At 34.2% G+C, this 15128-nt stretch overlaps 2 protein-coding genes across 6 annotated transcripts; one reads left to right on the forward strand and one right to left on the reverse strand.

Annotated features, from left to right (window-relative positions):
- Window positions 1–290: 290 nt before the first annotated feature.
- Window positions 291–12526, reverse strand: LOC110419394 (alpha/beta-Hydrolases superfamily protein). Of its 5 annotated transcripts, XM_021432414.1 has the most exons (15): window positions 12190–12526; window positions 11943–12077; window positions 11729–11755; window positions 11076–11172; window positions 10004–10047; window positions 6811–6909; window positions 5965–6022; window positions 5815–5867; window positions 5371–5472; window positions 4414–4479; window positions 2316–2437; window positions 1901–2072; window positions 1194–1264; window positions 822–865; window positions 291–685 (listed from the first exon to the last, which is right to left on the reverse strand). In XM_021432414.1, the coding sequence occupies exons 1-13, from the start codon at window positions 12328–12330 to the stop codon at window positions 1196–1198; spliced, it is 1185 nt and encodes a 394-aa protein (XP_021288089.1). In that variant the 5' UTR covers window positions 12331–12526; the 3' UTR covers window positions 291–685; window positions 822–865; window positions 1194–1195. The 5 variants fall into 5 exon arrangements, with proteins under 5 accessions (XP_021288089.1, XP_021288090.1, XP_021288091.1 ...); XM_021432415.2 differs by lacking the exon at window positions 822–865 and having other exon boundaries at window positions 292–685; XM_021432416.2 differs by lacking the exons at window positions 291–685; window positions 822–865 and having other exon boundaries at window positions 915–1264; window positions 11997–12077.
- Window positions 12527–12841: 315 nt separating this feature from the next.
- On the forward strand, window positions 12842–13792 carry LOC110420011 (mitogen-activated protein kinase kinase kinase 20-like). Its single transcript, XM_021433156.1, has one exon. It carries the CDS (start codon window positions 12842–12844, stop codon window positions 13790–13792), a length of 951 nt encoding a protein of 316 aa, XP_021288831.1.
- Window positions 13793–15128: the final 1336 nt, after the last annotated feature.

Below are 15128 nucleotides of genomic sequence, written 5' to 3' on the forward strand. Positions count from 1 at the left end.
GTAGATGATAACAAAACATGATATAACTATGTAATATTTTTACCTTACATGTCAATATAACGTAAACATTAAATGAATATTTTGATTAATAATAATCAATCAATGATTAATTATAAAAATTTATTTGATTTAAAATAAATTTATAAAAACATAATTGAACCTAGTAAACTAGTATAAATTAATTTTAAAATTTTTTAAATAATTCCAAAACTTTTTCAAATATTATATTTATATTAGAATAATAAAAAATAAATAACGGAATGATGTAGGGAATTCGGCTAATTCCATATATTTGATTAGCTGCACAAATTTTCTTACAACAGAGTGACAGCTTCAACATAATTTAATAGCTGAAGATCTACCAATGAAGTCTCACTTCACTAGTTAGATGACGGCCTTGAGAATTGTTAAGTCTTACCTCAGATCCCCACACTACCCTCATCCCTTGAGCTAAAGCTCAGATGACTCTTAGTTTTTTACTTATGCGAGTAATCTGATTCATTCTTCCTATGTCAAGTTGGTAAACCCAATCTTAACTCACGCCAAACACTTCCAGAGGAAAGCAAGCAAGGTGATCAACGACAACGAAGACATCGCTAGATTGAGTGAAGGAGTGTCACGCCCAGTTCTTCAGAAAAAGTAGACTAAAGTGCTTCAATCGCACTATCGGGCAAGTAAGAAGATCCTGATACAATTACGAACTTTAGTGCTACACATCCTATCAAGTTAATGGTTCGGAAAAAGGATAACGACCCGAGACAACCTAAGCACAAACCCATTATGGAAGAACCAAAGAGGAGAAAACAAACTATACCAAATACCTGGCCAAGAGAGCCGGGAAGAATCCAGTCTTGCAAAAATGTTACTAGCATCAAGATTGAAGAAAGGCAATCAGAAGAGAAAAGTATCTAGAACAAATTTGAATGTGATTTGTCAATTATACTTTGATACAAGAATGATTTCTGGAATCACATACACTACTCAATAATTTCTTTTCTAAATAGTGTCTATGCTACAAATTAATTCAGGCTAGAATAACACTCAGCAGTGGTAAACGGTAAGGAGGGGAAAAATAGAAGAATGTTGATTATATGAATCAAGTGATAATTTTGAGCTAAGCTAAATAATTGCTTTTGTTGTTGTGCAACTCAGAGCCCATATATATCAAATCTTGAATAGAAGCAGTAAAGCACCTTTAGGCTTTAACTCCCTTGAAAGAAAATGAAAGAATCCTGAAGAGTCCATCAGGGTTATCAGCATGTACCTATTAAGAGATTAAATTGAAAATGAGCACCTCTTTGACATAAAGCAAAGCAAACATTAATAAAAATCTCCACATTCAGGAAAATAACTCAGCATGCACCTAAAATGTACAAATGATACAACTACAGAGAGCTATTCAGCAAATAAATAACTAAATCAGCCCACAGAATCACATCTGGAACAGAGGTTTTCCATAGGTTGTTGCTATGTTACAAATGCAGCAGACCAGACTACTTTCAAATGTTCTGAATGCCAAAAGACTAGGGAGTACAGATCAGGAAAGTTGCACTTTATTTTTTTCTTTTTTAATTTTCATGAGTTACAGAGCCTTTTTCTATTTAGGTTGCATAATTTCAAGCAGCCTCAAAGTTCCTTTTATCTCCGGAAGAGAGTGATTATAGAACAATGTCAGTCTGGAGACATCATACGAGGATAGCATAAGCAACTTCTTGGAAAGCTATAATACTTAGGTTCTAAACACATTATTGAGTATTAAACTCAGTTAGGGTTCTTAGGTTCTACACCAGTCTCATTCAAACACCAAAAAGAGATATTACCATAATTGGCGTAACTCCTAGTGGTAAATGCTTTGCGCAAAATAATAATAAAGAAATTAAAGCATGTGCAATGGATGTACCCAGTGCCCTGCATCTTCAAGGACATGCATTTCAACTCCACCTCCCTCATCAGCAGCAGACTCTTCGGCAGCATGGATTCGCTGAAGATCTTCAAGGGCCCAACGATGCAAACTCCTTTCCGCTTTCAAAAAATTAACATGCACACCACGAGGTAGATTTTCCACCACTTCCCTGCATTTATTCAACCAAAAGAATAAAACGAAAGAAGATATACAAGCTTTAATTTCAAAAGGTTGCAAGTATATTAAATAAATGCTTTTTTCAAGAAGGAAACAAATTTCACTTCTCATTTTTGTGTTTATCATTTCAGAAATATAAATATAAAAGTCACATAAAAGACAACATTGAGGATGACTGTAGACAAGTAAAATAAAATACAAACCACACCCTACAGCTGAATCTAGGTGAGATTACCATAAATTTGTTTCTTCATAGGACTGGTACATTTGAGAGATCCCTTCAAGGTCAAACACCCATGAGAAGCTTGATGATGGTGTACCAGCAGCAGCAGTTGGTCGAAGATTAGTTACAACCCACTGAATGAGTAAAAACCAGGTAAATATTGGGAGCAACAGAAATATGACATCATCAGAGAAACATGACAAATGATGTCAGATCAAAGATGAAAATGTTATTCCTTTCTCTCTTATTTTTCTTTTATAGTCATGAACTCATCTCAAAATAAATCTAACAGTATCTAAAAAGAACTGAGAAACAAAGATTATACAGCTAACCAATTGAAAGTTAAGCTCAAAAAGTTCATTGCCAAACAATGTGATGGAGATACAATGACAAATCAGCAAACAGTAAGAATGATGTAAATATTTTTAGAAAACACATTTTCTTTGCAGACAAACTGGCAAATTTCCCTGACAGGGAAGAATAATCTGATACAAGATGCATGGCAGCATTTGACCTTGACTTTCAACTATGGATCTAGATGGACAGACTAACACTTCAATCACAAGGAAGCAGCACCGAGAAGACAGGTTATCAGTATTTTAATCCAGAGTGATTTCAATCAAGACAACATCCGTGATAGACCAATTCACACCCCACTTCCCACTAACAAGCAAATCCTGCACAGACCTTACAGGACAATAGTATATGCTCGTTTTCCTGCCCTCATGCAGAACAAGCAAAGGCAAAGAAATATAAAAGTTCCTCCAATCATTATTCTGCACATTTAATGAACATACTGTATTATTTCTACAAGGAAAGAGTAAACTATTGGTAATAGATTAAAATATATTGGCAGACATCCAGGAATATTGGCTTTATGACATCATCTATATTTTAAAAGTTTAAAGGCACAGAAAGCTACTCCTATTTCCATCTATATTGCCATATTGTTAACCTTAGACAAGTAAGATCAACCTGTTTCCAATAACAGTTGCAAACAACGCGTATCATATCAGGCCGAGTCAACATCTGTTGAAAGAACGTGAAATGCTTTCTCTTCAATATGTGTGTTTGTGTACATGCATGAGTGCGTCTGTTTGCCCCCCTTTTTTTTTTCTTTAAGTTTTAATTCAGTGCTATATGTGCTTGTGTTTATTTCCTTTTTCTCTTTTTCTTTTCTCATTTCTGATGTAGTGCTTAGCCTAATTCTGGAAAGAACACTGAAATAGAATAAGAATCTATGTTGAGTTCAGTGAAAGAGAGAAAACACTGTTACAAGCATACCAATTTGATCAAACTTAAAAAAATAAGCCATCTTCTGATGGTCAAAAAAGAATATATATACACCAGTCAATCAAGGGTTCTGAAAGTTTTTTCCTTTTTCTTTTACTGAGAATTTCTTGTCAGACATGTAATACTAAAGTCATGATTAAACACAAAGATGCCCAAATAGAGTATTTAAAAGCCCTCAAGTTGCTCGTTCTTTAACAAAATGCTTAAGTATTTTGTGCAAATGAGGTATAAAACAAAAACAAAAACTAGATTAATTTCAAATTTCTTTTAAAGGATGTCCTTGTCCTCTGACATGTGTCATGCATTTACATGAATCTTGGAAGGACTAAAACAGTAGAATGACAAATTTCCATCCCAACACTACAAGAGCCAAATGAAAATGAACAAGAAAATCAAGTATATACTTGATCACTAGATCATAGAGCATGTCCCATGATGGTCAAGCAGATAGTTTCCAAATTGATTTTGCCTTATTTAAGACAGTCCCAATGGAGGTTAAACTTTGTTGATTACAGAAAACTCCACAAATACCAAACCCAAAACAAAGCAATTTTCAGTAACCTAGAAAACTGGGGAACCATATGCCAAACTTTTATCCCCAAATTAAGCTAAGACTAAGATAACACATCTGAAAGAATATATATATGTGTGTGTGTGTGTGTGTATGTATGTATATATAGAGCACTCATGTTTATTCAATAAACGATCGAGCAAATAAAGTGCAGTACTATTTCGGCCATCACTGGACACCAAAATAGAAACCGTAGACCAAAAACTTATAAAGGAGCCCCATCCTTGGTAGGTGGTGGTAATATACCTGTGCGACATCCTTAGAAAACCCTTCTTGAACTAGAGCATTCACTATATCGCGCTTCGAAGAGACCTTCCTCAATAAAAATTATAGCAAAATTAGAGCCACATCTAAAGAAGGAGAAAAAATAAAAGAATGATTTTCTCTTTTTTTTTTTGAAGGGGTTATGCAGGAAATGCAAAAGCGATAAATTCAACATATAACAACAAAAATGATACATGGATTAGTTTAATTACAGCAGAAATTGTTATTAATTAACTCTTGCTAAGAGTGACCTAGTAAATAGTAAATTTAAAGCTAATAATAATAATAAATCAAGGATATAATTCCTATCAATCTCAAGAGGTTCCACACAATATCTGCATGAAGACATCATATGTGGACACCTAGCTCCACCAAAGGAAACAATTAAAAGGATACTCAAACAGTGAAAAAAAGACATAACTGAGGCTCAAATTGATGTAAACTGAAGCTTGAACATAAAGACTAGCCGTTAGAAATGTACAACCTCTTAGCAAACAATATCCAACTAGAATACGGCTGCCCAATGCGTCTAAAAGACTATTTATACTAGGGTTACAGTAGCTTTTAATGCTAGACCTTGGATATACATAATCCCAGCCATTCAAACTCTTTAAAAGATCACATGCTAGTCACATGAGCACATAATAAAATGAAAATAATTACAAACCATAAACAAAAGAGTCAAACAGGAAAAATAAAAGAACATATCAAAATAACAAATTTAGATAAGTTCTGGAAAGCTCCTACATCACTAATTACCCATCTTAGATTGATTGGGTACCAAGGAATTGATACCATGGTCCATGACATCTACTAGTATGCTAATGATTGAATTAAGAAAGTTCATATTGACCAAATGAAATATTACACAAGCATGTCAATAGCGTAGTCGATATATCAACTGAGAAAATACATACAAAATGTCAACTAATGATTCACCTCCATAGGCAGTTTCCTTAAGGAAGATATTAACTGTGCTGGATGGTCATCACCATCTCCACCAGCTCGAACTTTTCCAGGAGTGGCATCTAGAACCCATACCTATATAAGCAAACCGTAAAAAGCAAATTGTAAAGAAAAGTAATGGAGGAAAAAGAAACTACATACATATATATATTTATGTATGTATGTATGTATGTATGTATGTATATATCATTGTTTCAGGTCCATGGTCTGCGTGCAACAAATTGATTATGAAACCAAATGATCTTTTCCCGCATACCTATATCTTAAAAATTCGCAAGCACCTGGTTTTTATTCTAATTTGAGTTCCTTGAACCTCTCCAAAGTATATGATATCCACCTTAAGATGCAATGGACATTCCACCAGTGAATCTAAAAAGCTGAAACCAACTAAAAATATCTAAGAGATAGAAAACTTACTCTAACTGGTCGTGGAAGTGGCTTTGCAGCTTGTTCCACCATGCTCAAGACAACTGAAAAACAGAGCATACTAGCCTTTTTATCTCCTCATTATATTTTTATCATATCACCAAAATTACGGACATTAACTTTCCTAAAAACTAAACATACCTTTTCCTCCAAAGCTGTGGCCAATTAGAACACGGGGTGTTATTCTAAGCTGTGCAATCTATTCCAGCATAAAAACACAGAAAACCGTTATTGAGAAGAAGAATAAGAAACAGAAGTCTTAAATGTACAATATACTTCTCTAATATCCTTTTTTTTTCTTTTCGGAAGAGACAAGCAGTGGAAAACCAGTTTTAAAGAATGAATGACTTAAATGTTTACGAAGTTAATTAAGAAAGCTAGACATGAATGGTTAAAATAGACATTTTATTAAGTGCAGCTAGTCTAGCAGATAGAGCTAATTGTAGTTTGGCAGGAAAAGAAAAACTCTACTGAGATCAAAGCAGCTCTTCAATCAATAAATAAGGGAGTTGTAAATAGGAGGACTTCTATAATATACAACCATCACATTAGAGAAAAAGGTTTATTTCAACTGCACAACTGATAAAATTCCTCACCTTTTCTATGTTTGTTTAAGTAATATTAATGGTCCAAATTTTTTAGCAAGTTTCAATCAAACAGATTGCCAGAAAGCAATCATGTCAAAAGTAAAATATCACTCATCATGATTTTAATTGAAATCAATAAATTACCAGAAGAGGCAAAATAATGGAGTAAAGCCTGTTTTGAATGTCCTAAGATAACTTATCACAAAGCAAATTTCAAATAATTTTAGAATGACACGGGAGATATTGAAGCATTCTCATCATTATATCTTGATCAAATGAAGCTGAATTAACATAGTAATTCTGCTTCACCATTTATCCAACTGGAGTTTGGTCAACTAACATCAAGATTCAAGAGTTACATTCAAGTAAAAACTAATAGTCAGGCTTAAGAACCACGCACTAGTTTTAGCACATCTAAAGCAGTTGAAGCAACAGTGTGTGGACCTCTCTTCTTGATTGATGCAGAATCACCATGGCACCGCAAATCTACTAAAACAAACTGCATTAGGCAAAATATTAGAACACATGAGATTCTTAGAAGCATCATAAATTAAATACTTCTACCAATCCATCTAACTGCAAATGATCCGAAGCTAGATTAGCAGAAATGAGAAGCAAGCTCCAAGAAATGCAAAAAGAAAATATATATAAGGGATAGGACTGGGAAAAGAGGAAGAAAAAGAAAGAAAAGAAAAGTTACACCAGTTGCAGCACAATTTAATATAAATATATAAAAGACAAAGCCTTTGGAAAAAAAGGAAATAATCCTACATGAATAGTCCATCTTTCTGACACATGTATATTCTAAATAAATGCAACATATCTACTATCATCAATGAAAACTTTTAATTTTTGTATTGGAAGATTAAATTTACTACTTTTGATTATTTGCGTTAGACATTTTACATGTTTAATACGAATTCATATTAAATTAAGTTAAGAATTTCTAATTGCTAGCCTCAATGAACTTATAAATGACCATTTAATGTTAAAAATTCAACTTTCTAAAGGATATTCCAGCCCAAAAATATATTTGTTAGCATAACTCAAACAAAAAGAAAACTTTATAATACTGAAATTGGCATTGATTCCATTGCTTTCTTTTTCTGTTTCACATAGCATTTAATGCCTATTATTACTATTAAATGTTTTTTCACTTTTAGCAATTACTTTGTCATTTATACTTCTAATTTTGAATAGAATTATTTATTCTTCTAATTGTCCAGATCATTAAGATATTGCTCTTTAGCATGCATGTTTCCAACTTAACTTTTTTGCACTCTATTTTTTGTTGTTACTTTTATTCTAAATTTAAGAATTTATTGTAAATGAAATCATCACCCGCGTGTCACACAGGCTTATATCTAGTTAGATTGCAAATATCATCGTCACTCATCTAGGTCTAACATTAAGGTCCTCTGCTCAAAATACGGTGTTTTGCTAAGAACAAAGTTACGATGACAGTTTGTGGAACACCAGCATGCTAATGGTCCAGTTTTGGTAGTCTTTTGTTACAGGAACTTACATTCAACATTAAAATTTATTGCAGAAAGGTAATTAGGGCTCAGTATTTGGCAGGTGAATTAGAATTTTTCTTCTTGGATGAAAATAGGCTAAGAAGCTATTGTGGAAATATAGGGGGCAATTACGAGTCAGACAGTTTTAGGGTCTAGGGATATGAAAATGACTAACAGTTAGCCTTGTCTGTTTAGTGGAGAAAAGGTGAAACCTAGGCAATCTCCCCTAGGATTTTATAACAAATCAAACAAAGAAAAGAAGGCCATTACACCATTACAGGAGTTCTACGTTATGGAAAAACCTCTCTTATTAAGTTTCCTACCAGACATTACTAAAAGAATAACTTCACCTGCACTGCCAGAAGATAAGAACAACACAAACCATGCGATTGGACCACACATAAGGACCCAATAGTACTGCTAGACCAACCTAAGACCCATGACACCACTATAAAACGTACATAAACAGTCTTGATCCAATCAAATTAACAAACTTGGTAAACTGAAGCAGCCACATATAAAAGTTCAAAGCATACAATTAAACCAAACTCAGACCAAACCTAATCACTAAAGATCCCATGTCAGCTATAAATCTCCATAGAAATCCACATCTAAGCTTGCACCTACAAACCAGCTTTTGCTCACCATTTATATGCTATAATTGGATGCTGACAGTACTGTTTCTTATCGTGTTTCTTACGCTTTCTTCAAAGGCATAAGACCGGTAAGGCATTCTGGTCCATCCAAGGGCAGACTTACTGATTCCTTTCCTATAATATGCTTTGTGCTCTAATTAGGTGCATTTTCAAGATTTTTATTTTTTTGACTTGGCTGTTGTAAATTGCAATAATTCAACAGATCTTGTAACAGTGTTCAAAAACTTACAAGAGCCTGTTCTATACTATTTTCCTAATCAACAAATTGCAATAGTGTTCACGATTTTTTTTTTTTGGTTTTCTTTTTGACAATGCCATATTTTACAATCTCATCTTTTCTTAATTCCAAATTACCTCGTTTATATAATTCGTTATCACTTTTCAGTTTATTGATTTTTCCCTAATTCAACATTTTTTACTGTCCTTTTCATTTTAATATGATAAATTACCATGTATGAGTCTTGATGTTTTCCTGTAATGGCTTCTAAGCACAAATTTTACACATTAGAAAAATTACTTAAGTGAACATAATGTTACAACTACAAGAAATAATTAAATTATTTTATTGAAACATACTAACTGCTATACTACCATTGTATTCAACTAATGGCAATAGTTAATTGATAAACTTCTCACACTTAACTCCAAGTCTGTTATTTTTTTCCTTTTTGGGCCTAGGATGTTTAGGTTGTTAGATTTTTATTATTCTCTTCAATAGTGTCCCTCTCTATTTTTAATCTCATTTTTTTCTTTAAAGTCCCTATCACGTTTTTATTTCTAGTTTTTACCTTGATCCGTCAACTTTTTATTTTACTAATGGTCCTTTTCTTTTCTAACCAAGTATTTTGTTTCTACTTTATTCATGTTTTATTCAATCAACAATTCAAATATACCTTTCTTTTAAATAATTCACCAAGTATTTTGTTTCTATTTTATTCATGTTTCATTCAATAAAGATTCAAAGCACCTTTCTTTTTAACAATATGTATCTCAATCAATTAATTGTATTATTTTCTTTATTTAATTTAACATCCATTTATCACATAAACAATACTACTAAATAAATAAATGAAAAAAAAAAAACACCACAACATGCGGGCATTATTGCTTGTTAACGTCCTAATTTCCAAGACCCATGCTGCCACATAAACCACTTTAAGCAGATCATAGATATCTATCACACAGATGTCACAATGCCACCATAACTTTCAAGTAAATTCACAATGATTATCAATATTTGTTTGAAGGCATCAAAATGAAAGGCTAATTTGGTAAAACCACAAATACATTTCTTCCTTTTGAAATGAGAGACACATAGGGATATACTAATGACATAAAGCCACCGCATTAACCAAAAGGTATCATTACAAAATGGTGGGAGGAAGAGAACAAAAGCAAACAGAAAGTTACTCAAAGTTACCTGCCATGTTGGAAATTCTTGTGCCAGTCGCCGAGCAAAAGTTCCTACAACGTATAAAACGGATATATTTACATACTCATTACTTTCATGTGCAAAAATGCAAACAATGAATTTGTTCTTAAAATATACCAATTAACAATGTCCAAGACAAATACAAACATCAGAGCATCAGTACACTAAAACAGAGTAGAAATCGGACCGTCAGAAAATGCTCAGCAAAGTGCATAATTGCATTTATGCATGGAACCAAGATGTTTGCTGAATTAGAAAACTAATTGTAACAACATGATAGAGTTGGGAACCACCTTTGGCAGGCACATTTAAGCCACAGACACCTAGAGTATAGAATGGTTTGGAACAGAATTTTAGGACAACTCAACAACTAAATGAAAATGGAAAAGGGCAGGGTAAAATGCAAGCCTCAGATTTGTTTCTAACAGCTGGATTCTGTGGATTTGTTTTCATCATCTGATCAAAGACAATGTTGTTTATTAATAACAATTATTCCCAATTGAAATATCTATTAGCTAAAGTGTACAATTCTTGCAGTTTAGACCAGGTTGCCCAAATAATTAAAATATCGTGTATAATTACACTTAATGCAAACCAGAATGTCAAGGAGTGAATCTATGTATTATTCCCAATTGAAATATCTACTAGCTAAAGAGTACAATTTTTGCAGTTTAGACCAGGTTGCCCAAATAATTAAAATATCACGTAAAATTACACTTAATGCAAACCAGAATGTCAAGAAGTGAATCTCTGTAACATACACCACATGTAAGGTAGCCAACATTTGCAAATTCAACAGTTCTTTTAAATTTTTCTTTTGAATGTAAAGGCAATTCTCCAAGTTCCATAATTCCATGTCTTTAGAAAGGGAAAAGATCATTACTTAGGAATAAAATAAGATAAATAAACAGAAACAGGAAAAGCATTCTGGAAGAGCATTCCAGTTCCCAAAAGCAGGTGTAACTATTTCCCATTTCAGGCTATGGGAGAAAAAGGGGCATGCACTGAATGATGATACCAGCATACAAAGGTGTTAACCAATTATCAATTTGGTGCTTACCCCAGTTCTTTCTGCTACCAAGAATGCCATGCAAGAGAACAGCTGTTGGTGGCTCTGGTATTGACCTGTCCAATACCACCATTGAACTCCACCTTACCTGTATACAAGTTTTCATACATAAATTCTCTGAAATTCAAGCAGAAGCATCATTTAAATTTTAAAAATCAAGGAACAATAGAGTCATTTGAATGTTGAGAAGGAGAAAAAAAAAAGAGAAAAAAGAAGAGAGGAATGCTGAGAGGCATTTTTATTGTTATAAAAAATAAGTTAAGCTCCAGTTATCACCATAAGCAACAAATGAATATTAGAATAATTCCAAAAGCAAAGCCATAATCCTTTTGCCCTAAATTAGCAACGGAGGTCATTGTAGTACATCTCTCTGTTTACATAACAACATCTCATATGTTGGGTCTGCAACAACAGATTATTACAGGATGCAATAAACATATAAAGAAGGACTTGAGGCAAGCTGAAAAGTACAAAGAAATTATAATATCAAATCCACTTACAAACAAATGATTCTGGAACAAAGAATCAACAATGTCTAACCAATGAACAAATTGCCTGACACCAGATTTTCACAACTTAAACCGATGTCCTATATTTTATTTCATATTTTTAATTCCAAAGCCACATAGAATAAGAAAACTTACAAGTTTTCCTTGAACTAGTTCGTATGCCTGCAAACAAAATATTAAAGAGTAGTGAGTTAAGAATAAATACTGGAAATCAATGCTTTATTATTGCAAATTAGGATATAGCAATGCGTTTAATCTGTACAAAGAATAACAATTTAACAGCGCTGGAACAAACAACATGTTGAATAAAACACTTGGTTCTCTGAATTATTCCCAAAAGTTTTGTTACCAAAACGGAAGACTGGTCAGACACATTTCGGCCATGTCCAAGCCTCTCATTTACCAATGCCATGCGTAACCTTCCTTGTCTACCGACTCTGCTCGACCTACCAACCGCCATCCGGGAGATGCTAAATGTGTCATTCTACAACAAAATCGACATTATTTCAACAAGAATCGGATAAATGCAGCTACGAAATCGATCGAGGAAGTGAAAATAAAAGAGAATTGAATATAATAAGATTCGTAAAATTCACCTGGAAGAAGGGTCTGGCAATCCTGATTGCGGGTCTAGACTGGATGGAAGCAAGAGAAGGAAACTTTAACTGGGTGTCCGCTGAATTAAACGCGGCCCTCTGGCCGTGAAACGGCGCGGCGAAATTCGAAATGTAGGACATTGTTTCTCCAACATGAATGAAGAGAGAGAGAAGAATCCCAAGCCTGCAAATGCTTTGGAGTTGCAGAGATTAAAAAATGGGAAAGAGAGGAACGAGAATTATATATATAAAGAAAAAGGGTAGGGAGAGAGCCAAGGGAGGCGGAGACACCGAAGCTTTCGGTGTCTGAAGGGCCTCCTCCCTGTGGGGGCAGCTGCTATTTCCTAAAAATGGAATTATTTACGAAAATTTATATATATATTTTTATTTTTGAGTTAAATAAGTTTTTATTTTTTTTAAGTTAATGATTTATTTGAATTTATTTTGAATATAATTTAAAAGTTTCTTTTACCAATCATCAGCTGCCAACTCGGATGTTAATTACCTAAACCAAAGAAAATTAGGAAAGTGAAAACCGACTCAGACCAGCTCCTTCCAAAACGTATATATATCCAGAAGAAAATAGCTTCAGGTTTACAGAAAACTGCTTGTTAAATTCCTTCTTTCCTTGGGTTGGTTTTCATCAACAACCATGGATTATGCAGTAGTGAAAGGACTAACAAGGGGTGGTTCAACCCTGGAGTGGATCAATGTCAAGACTCTGGGCGAGGGTTCCTTTGGGGTTGTTCACTTGGTGAAACCAATCAAACCTGATCTTGATCCAATTTTTGCCGCAAAATCTTGTCTTTACCAGGAGTCCCTTTCACTCCAGAAGGAACAACGAATCCTTCGACGACTTGGTGGCTGTCCATTTATTGTTCGATGCTTTGGTGATGCATTGAGCATTGATGAAAAAGGGGAGGTGGTTTACAACTTGTTTCTTGAATATGCTCCCCGTGGAGATCTTTTCGACTTAATAACCAAACGATATGGGGGCAAGATACCGGAATGTAATGCCAGGTTCTATGCGAGGATGCTGGTTCTAGGGCTTCGGAATATTCATGAGAGAGGCTATGTTCACTGTGATCTCAAGCCAGAAAACATCCTTGTTTTTCCTTTTGATCTCAACGGTTTGATTAATGGTCTAAAAATTGCTGATTTTGGCCTGGCTAGGCAACCTGGAGAAAGAGTAGATGGGCCACCTGGGAAGGTAAATTTTCCAGGTACAGCGGTTAACATGCCACCAGAATCAGTTGAGAATGCGAAAATCAGTGCTTCATTAGATATATGGTCACTAGGGTGCGTTGTTCTCCAGATGATTACTGGAGAACCACCATGGGAATATGAGAACCTAACGGATCTGGCCATCAAGCTTTTTCATTCCAGGAATCCACCAAAAATACCAGAAAACATGTCAAGCGCAGGAAAAGATTTCTTGATGAAGTGTTTTGCACGGAATCCTAGTGAAAGGTGGACTGCTGCTATGCTGTTAAACCATCCATATCTCCTTCCAGACTTGCCATCTCAAACAAACTCTCTTCACCGTGCTCAAGCTGGTAGTCGCCTTCCTTCGATGAAACATCAAACGATGCAATTTAACTAGTGGAAAGAAATCAGAGAAATGAAGTAACGAGCTTCTCATGAAATATATCTTCAACTCTTTCCTATTGTAAATGGGCCAAAACCAACTTTCATATCTATGATATAAAACTTTATTTGGCATGAACTTATCCTGAAATTTCAATACAATCTGTAAAAGAATAAAAGCAAAGCAATAGTGATCCAAACAATGTACTAATTCAACTAAATCCCACTCAAGCCGTCAACAAAGAGTATGCGCCATTGTATATGGATGTCACGTTTGAGAATACTGCAATAATGATCATGAGCACAGATAAAATCTTATCTTTCTTAAGCCATTGTATATGGTCATGTCATGCTTAACCGTCCCCCCCACAACATCCTGGTTATTACAGTAGTGCAGGGACAGCAACAGTTTGCTAATTTCAGCTGCAAATAGTTAAAACAAAATACCATCTGTAGAGGGAATCTGCCGAAAAGATTGGAGTTGATTATGGTGTGTCCAAACCTTGGATCATTAAATCTTTAATACAAGAGAGAGCTAACGTGAAGTTTATCCCACTTCTTTAATCTTCTCTTTGGACCTTTCAATAAGATGAACAACTATAAATTTCAATCCACATGGTTTCTCATATTTTTAAGAGTTCCATCTTCTGATGATTGATCAAAAGTAATAGCAAAGAGATATGCTCTTGATCTAGTTTAACAACTGATAAATTATCAACAAAAATGGCAGATAAGTAGAATTCCCTGGGAATAGCAAACTATAAAAATTCTTCATCACATTGTTGAAAATGGGTGGATTCTCCTCATCGTTGAGGCGTGTACAATTCAAGGGTTTCGATATATTTCAGAATGATGAAGAAAATAGGGACTCACTTGAGAGTAATAGAAGCTAGAAAGATGAATGCAAGTGAAGCTCCAAGAGTTCACTCAAAAGCTACCCATATGCTGGGAATGATTATGGGATATTTACTGATACATGGCATATTTGTGGAATATTTGTGCAATCTTTGTTCATTAAAACTTTGATATGGAATATTAATTAACACGTGGAAACACTTACAATTAGAATTAAAAATGCATGTTCGTTCAGGAAAAAAAAAAAACGCAAAAGAAATGGTTCCATCTTTAAAATTTCTAGCCTGGTTTGGGTTCTTCGAGTTTTTGTGACTCGCTTAATCCGTCATAATCTCTGAATTATACCGTGTAACTTTTGTATACATAAAATGAAAGACCCGACTTTGTTCTATCCCAAGAGTTTCCTTAGGAATAGAGTATTGTAATCAGCAAAGCTCTTACTAATTAGGAGCAAAGTGGAGGATTTGGGATTGAAGAAGTTGGCAGATCTCCATGTT

The sequence above is a fragment of the Theobroma umbraticum genome, unplaced genomic scaffold, assembly GCF_002168275.2.
Source record: "Theobroma umbraticum cultivar Fairchild unplaced genomic scaffold, ASM216827v3 scaffold_67.0, whole genome shotgun sequence".
NCBI classification, from domain to species: Eukaryota; Viridiplantae; Streptophyta; class Magnoliopsida; order Malvales; family Malvaceae; genus Theobroma; species Theobroma umbraticum.

Excerpts from the sequence above, each read along its gene's own strand:
- LOC110419394 (XM_021432414.1), bottom strand. The coding sequence starts at position 12,330 with ATGTCCTACATTTCGAATTTCGCCGCGCCGTTTCACGGCCAGAGGGCC. Across the intron at positions 5,473-5,814 it reads CACTTCCACGACCAGTTAGA|GTATGGGTTCTAGATGCCAC; the intron begins GTAAGTTTTCTA and ends TTGCTTATATAG. Across the intron at positions 1,265-1,900 it reads TTGAAGATGCAGGGCACTGG|GTACATGCTGATAACCCTGA; the intron begins GTACATCCATTG and ends ATCTCTTAATAG.
- LOC110420011 (XM_021433156.1), top strand. The coding sequence starts at position 12,842 with ATGGATTATGCAGTAGTGAAAGGACTAACAAGGGGTGGTTCAACCCTG.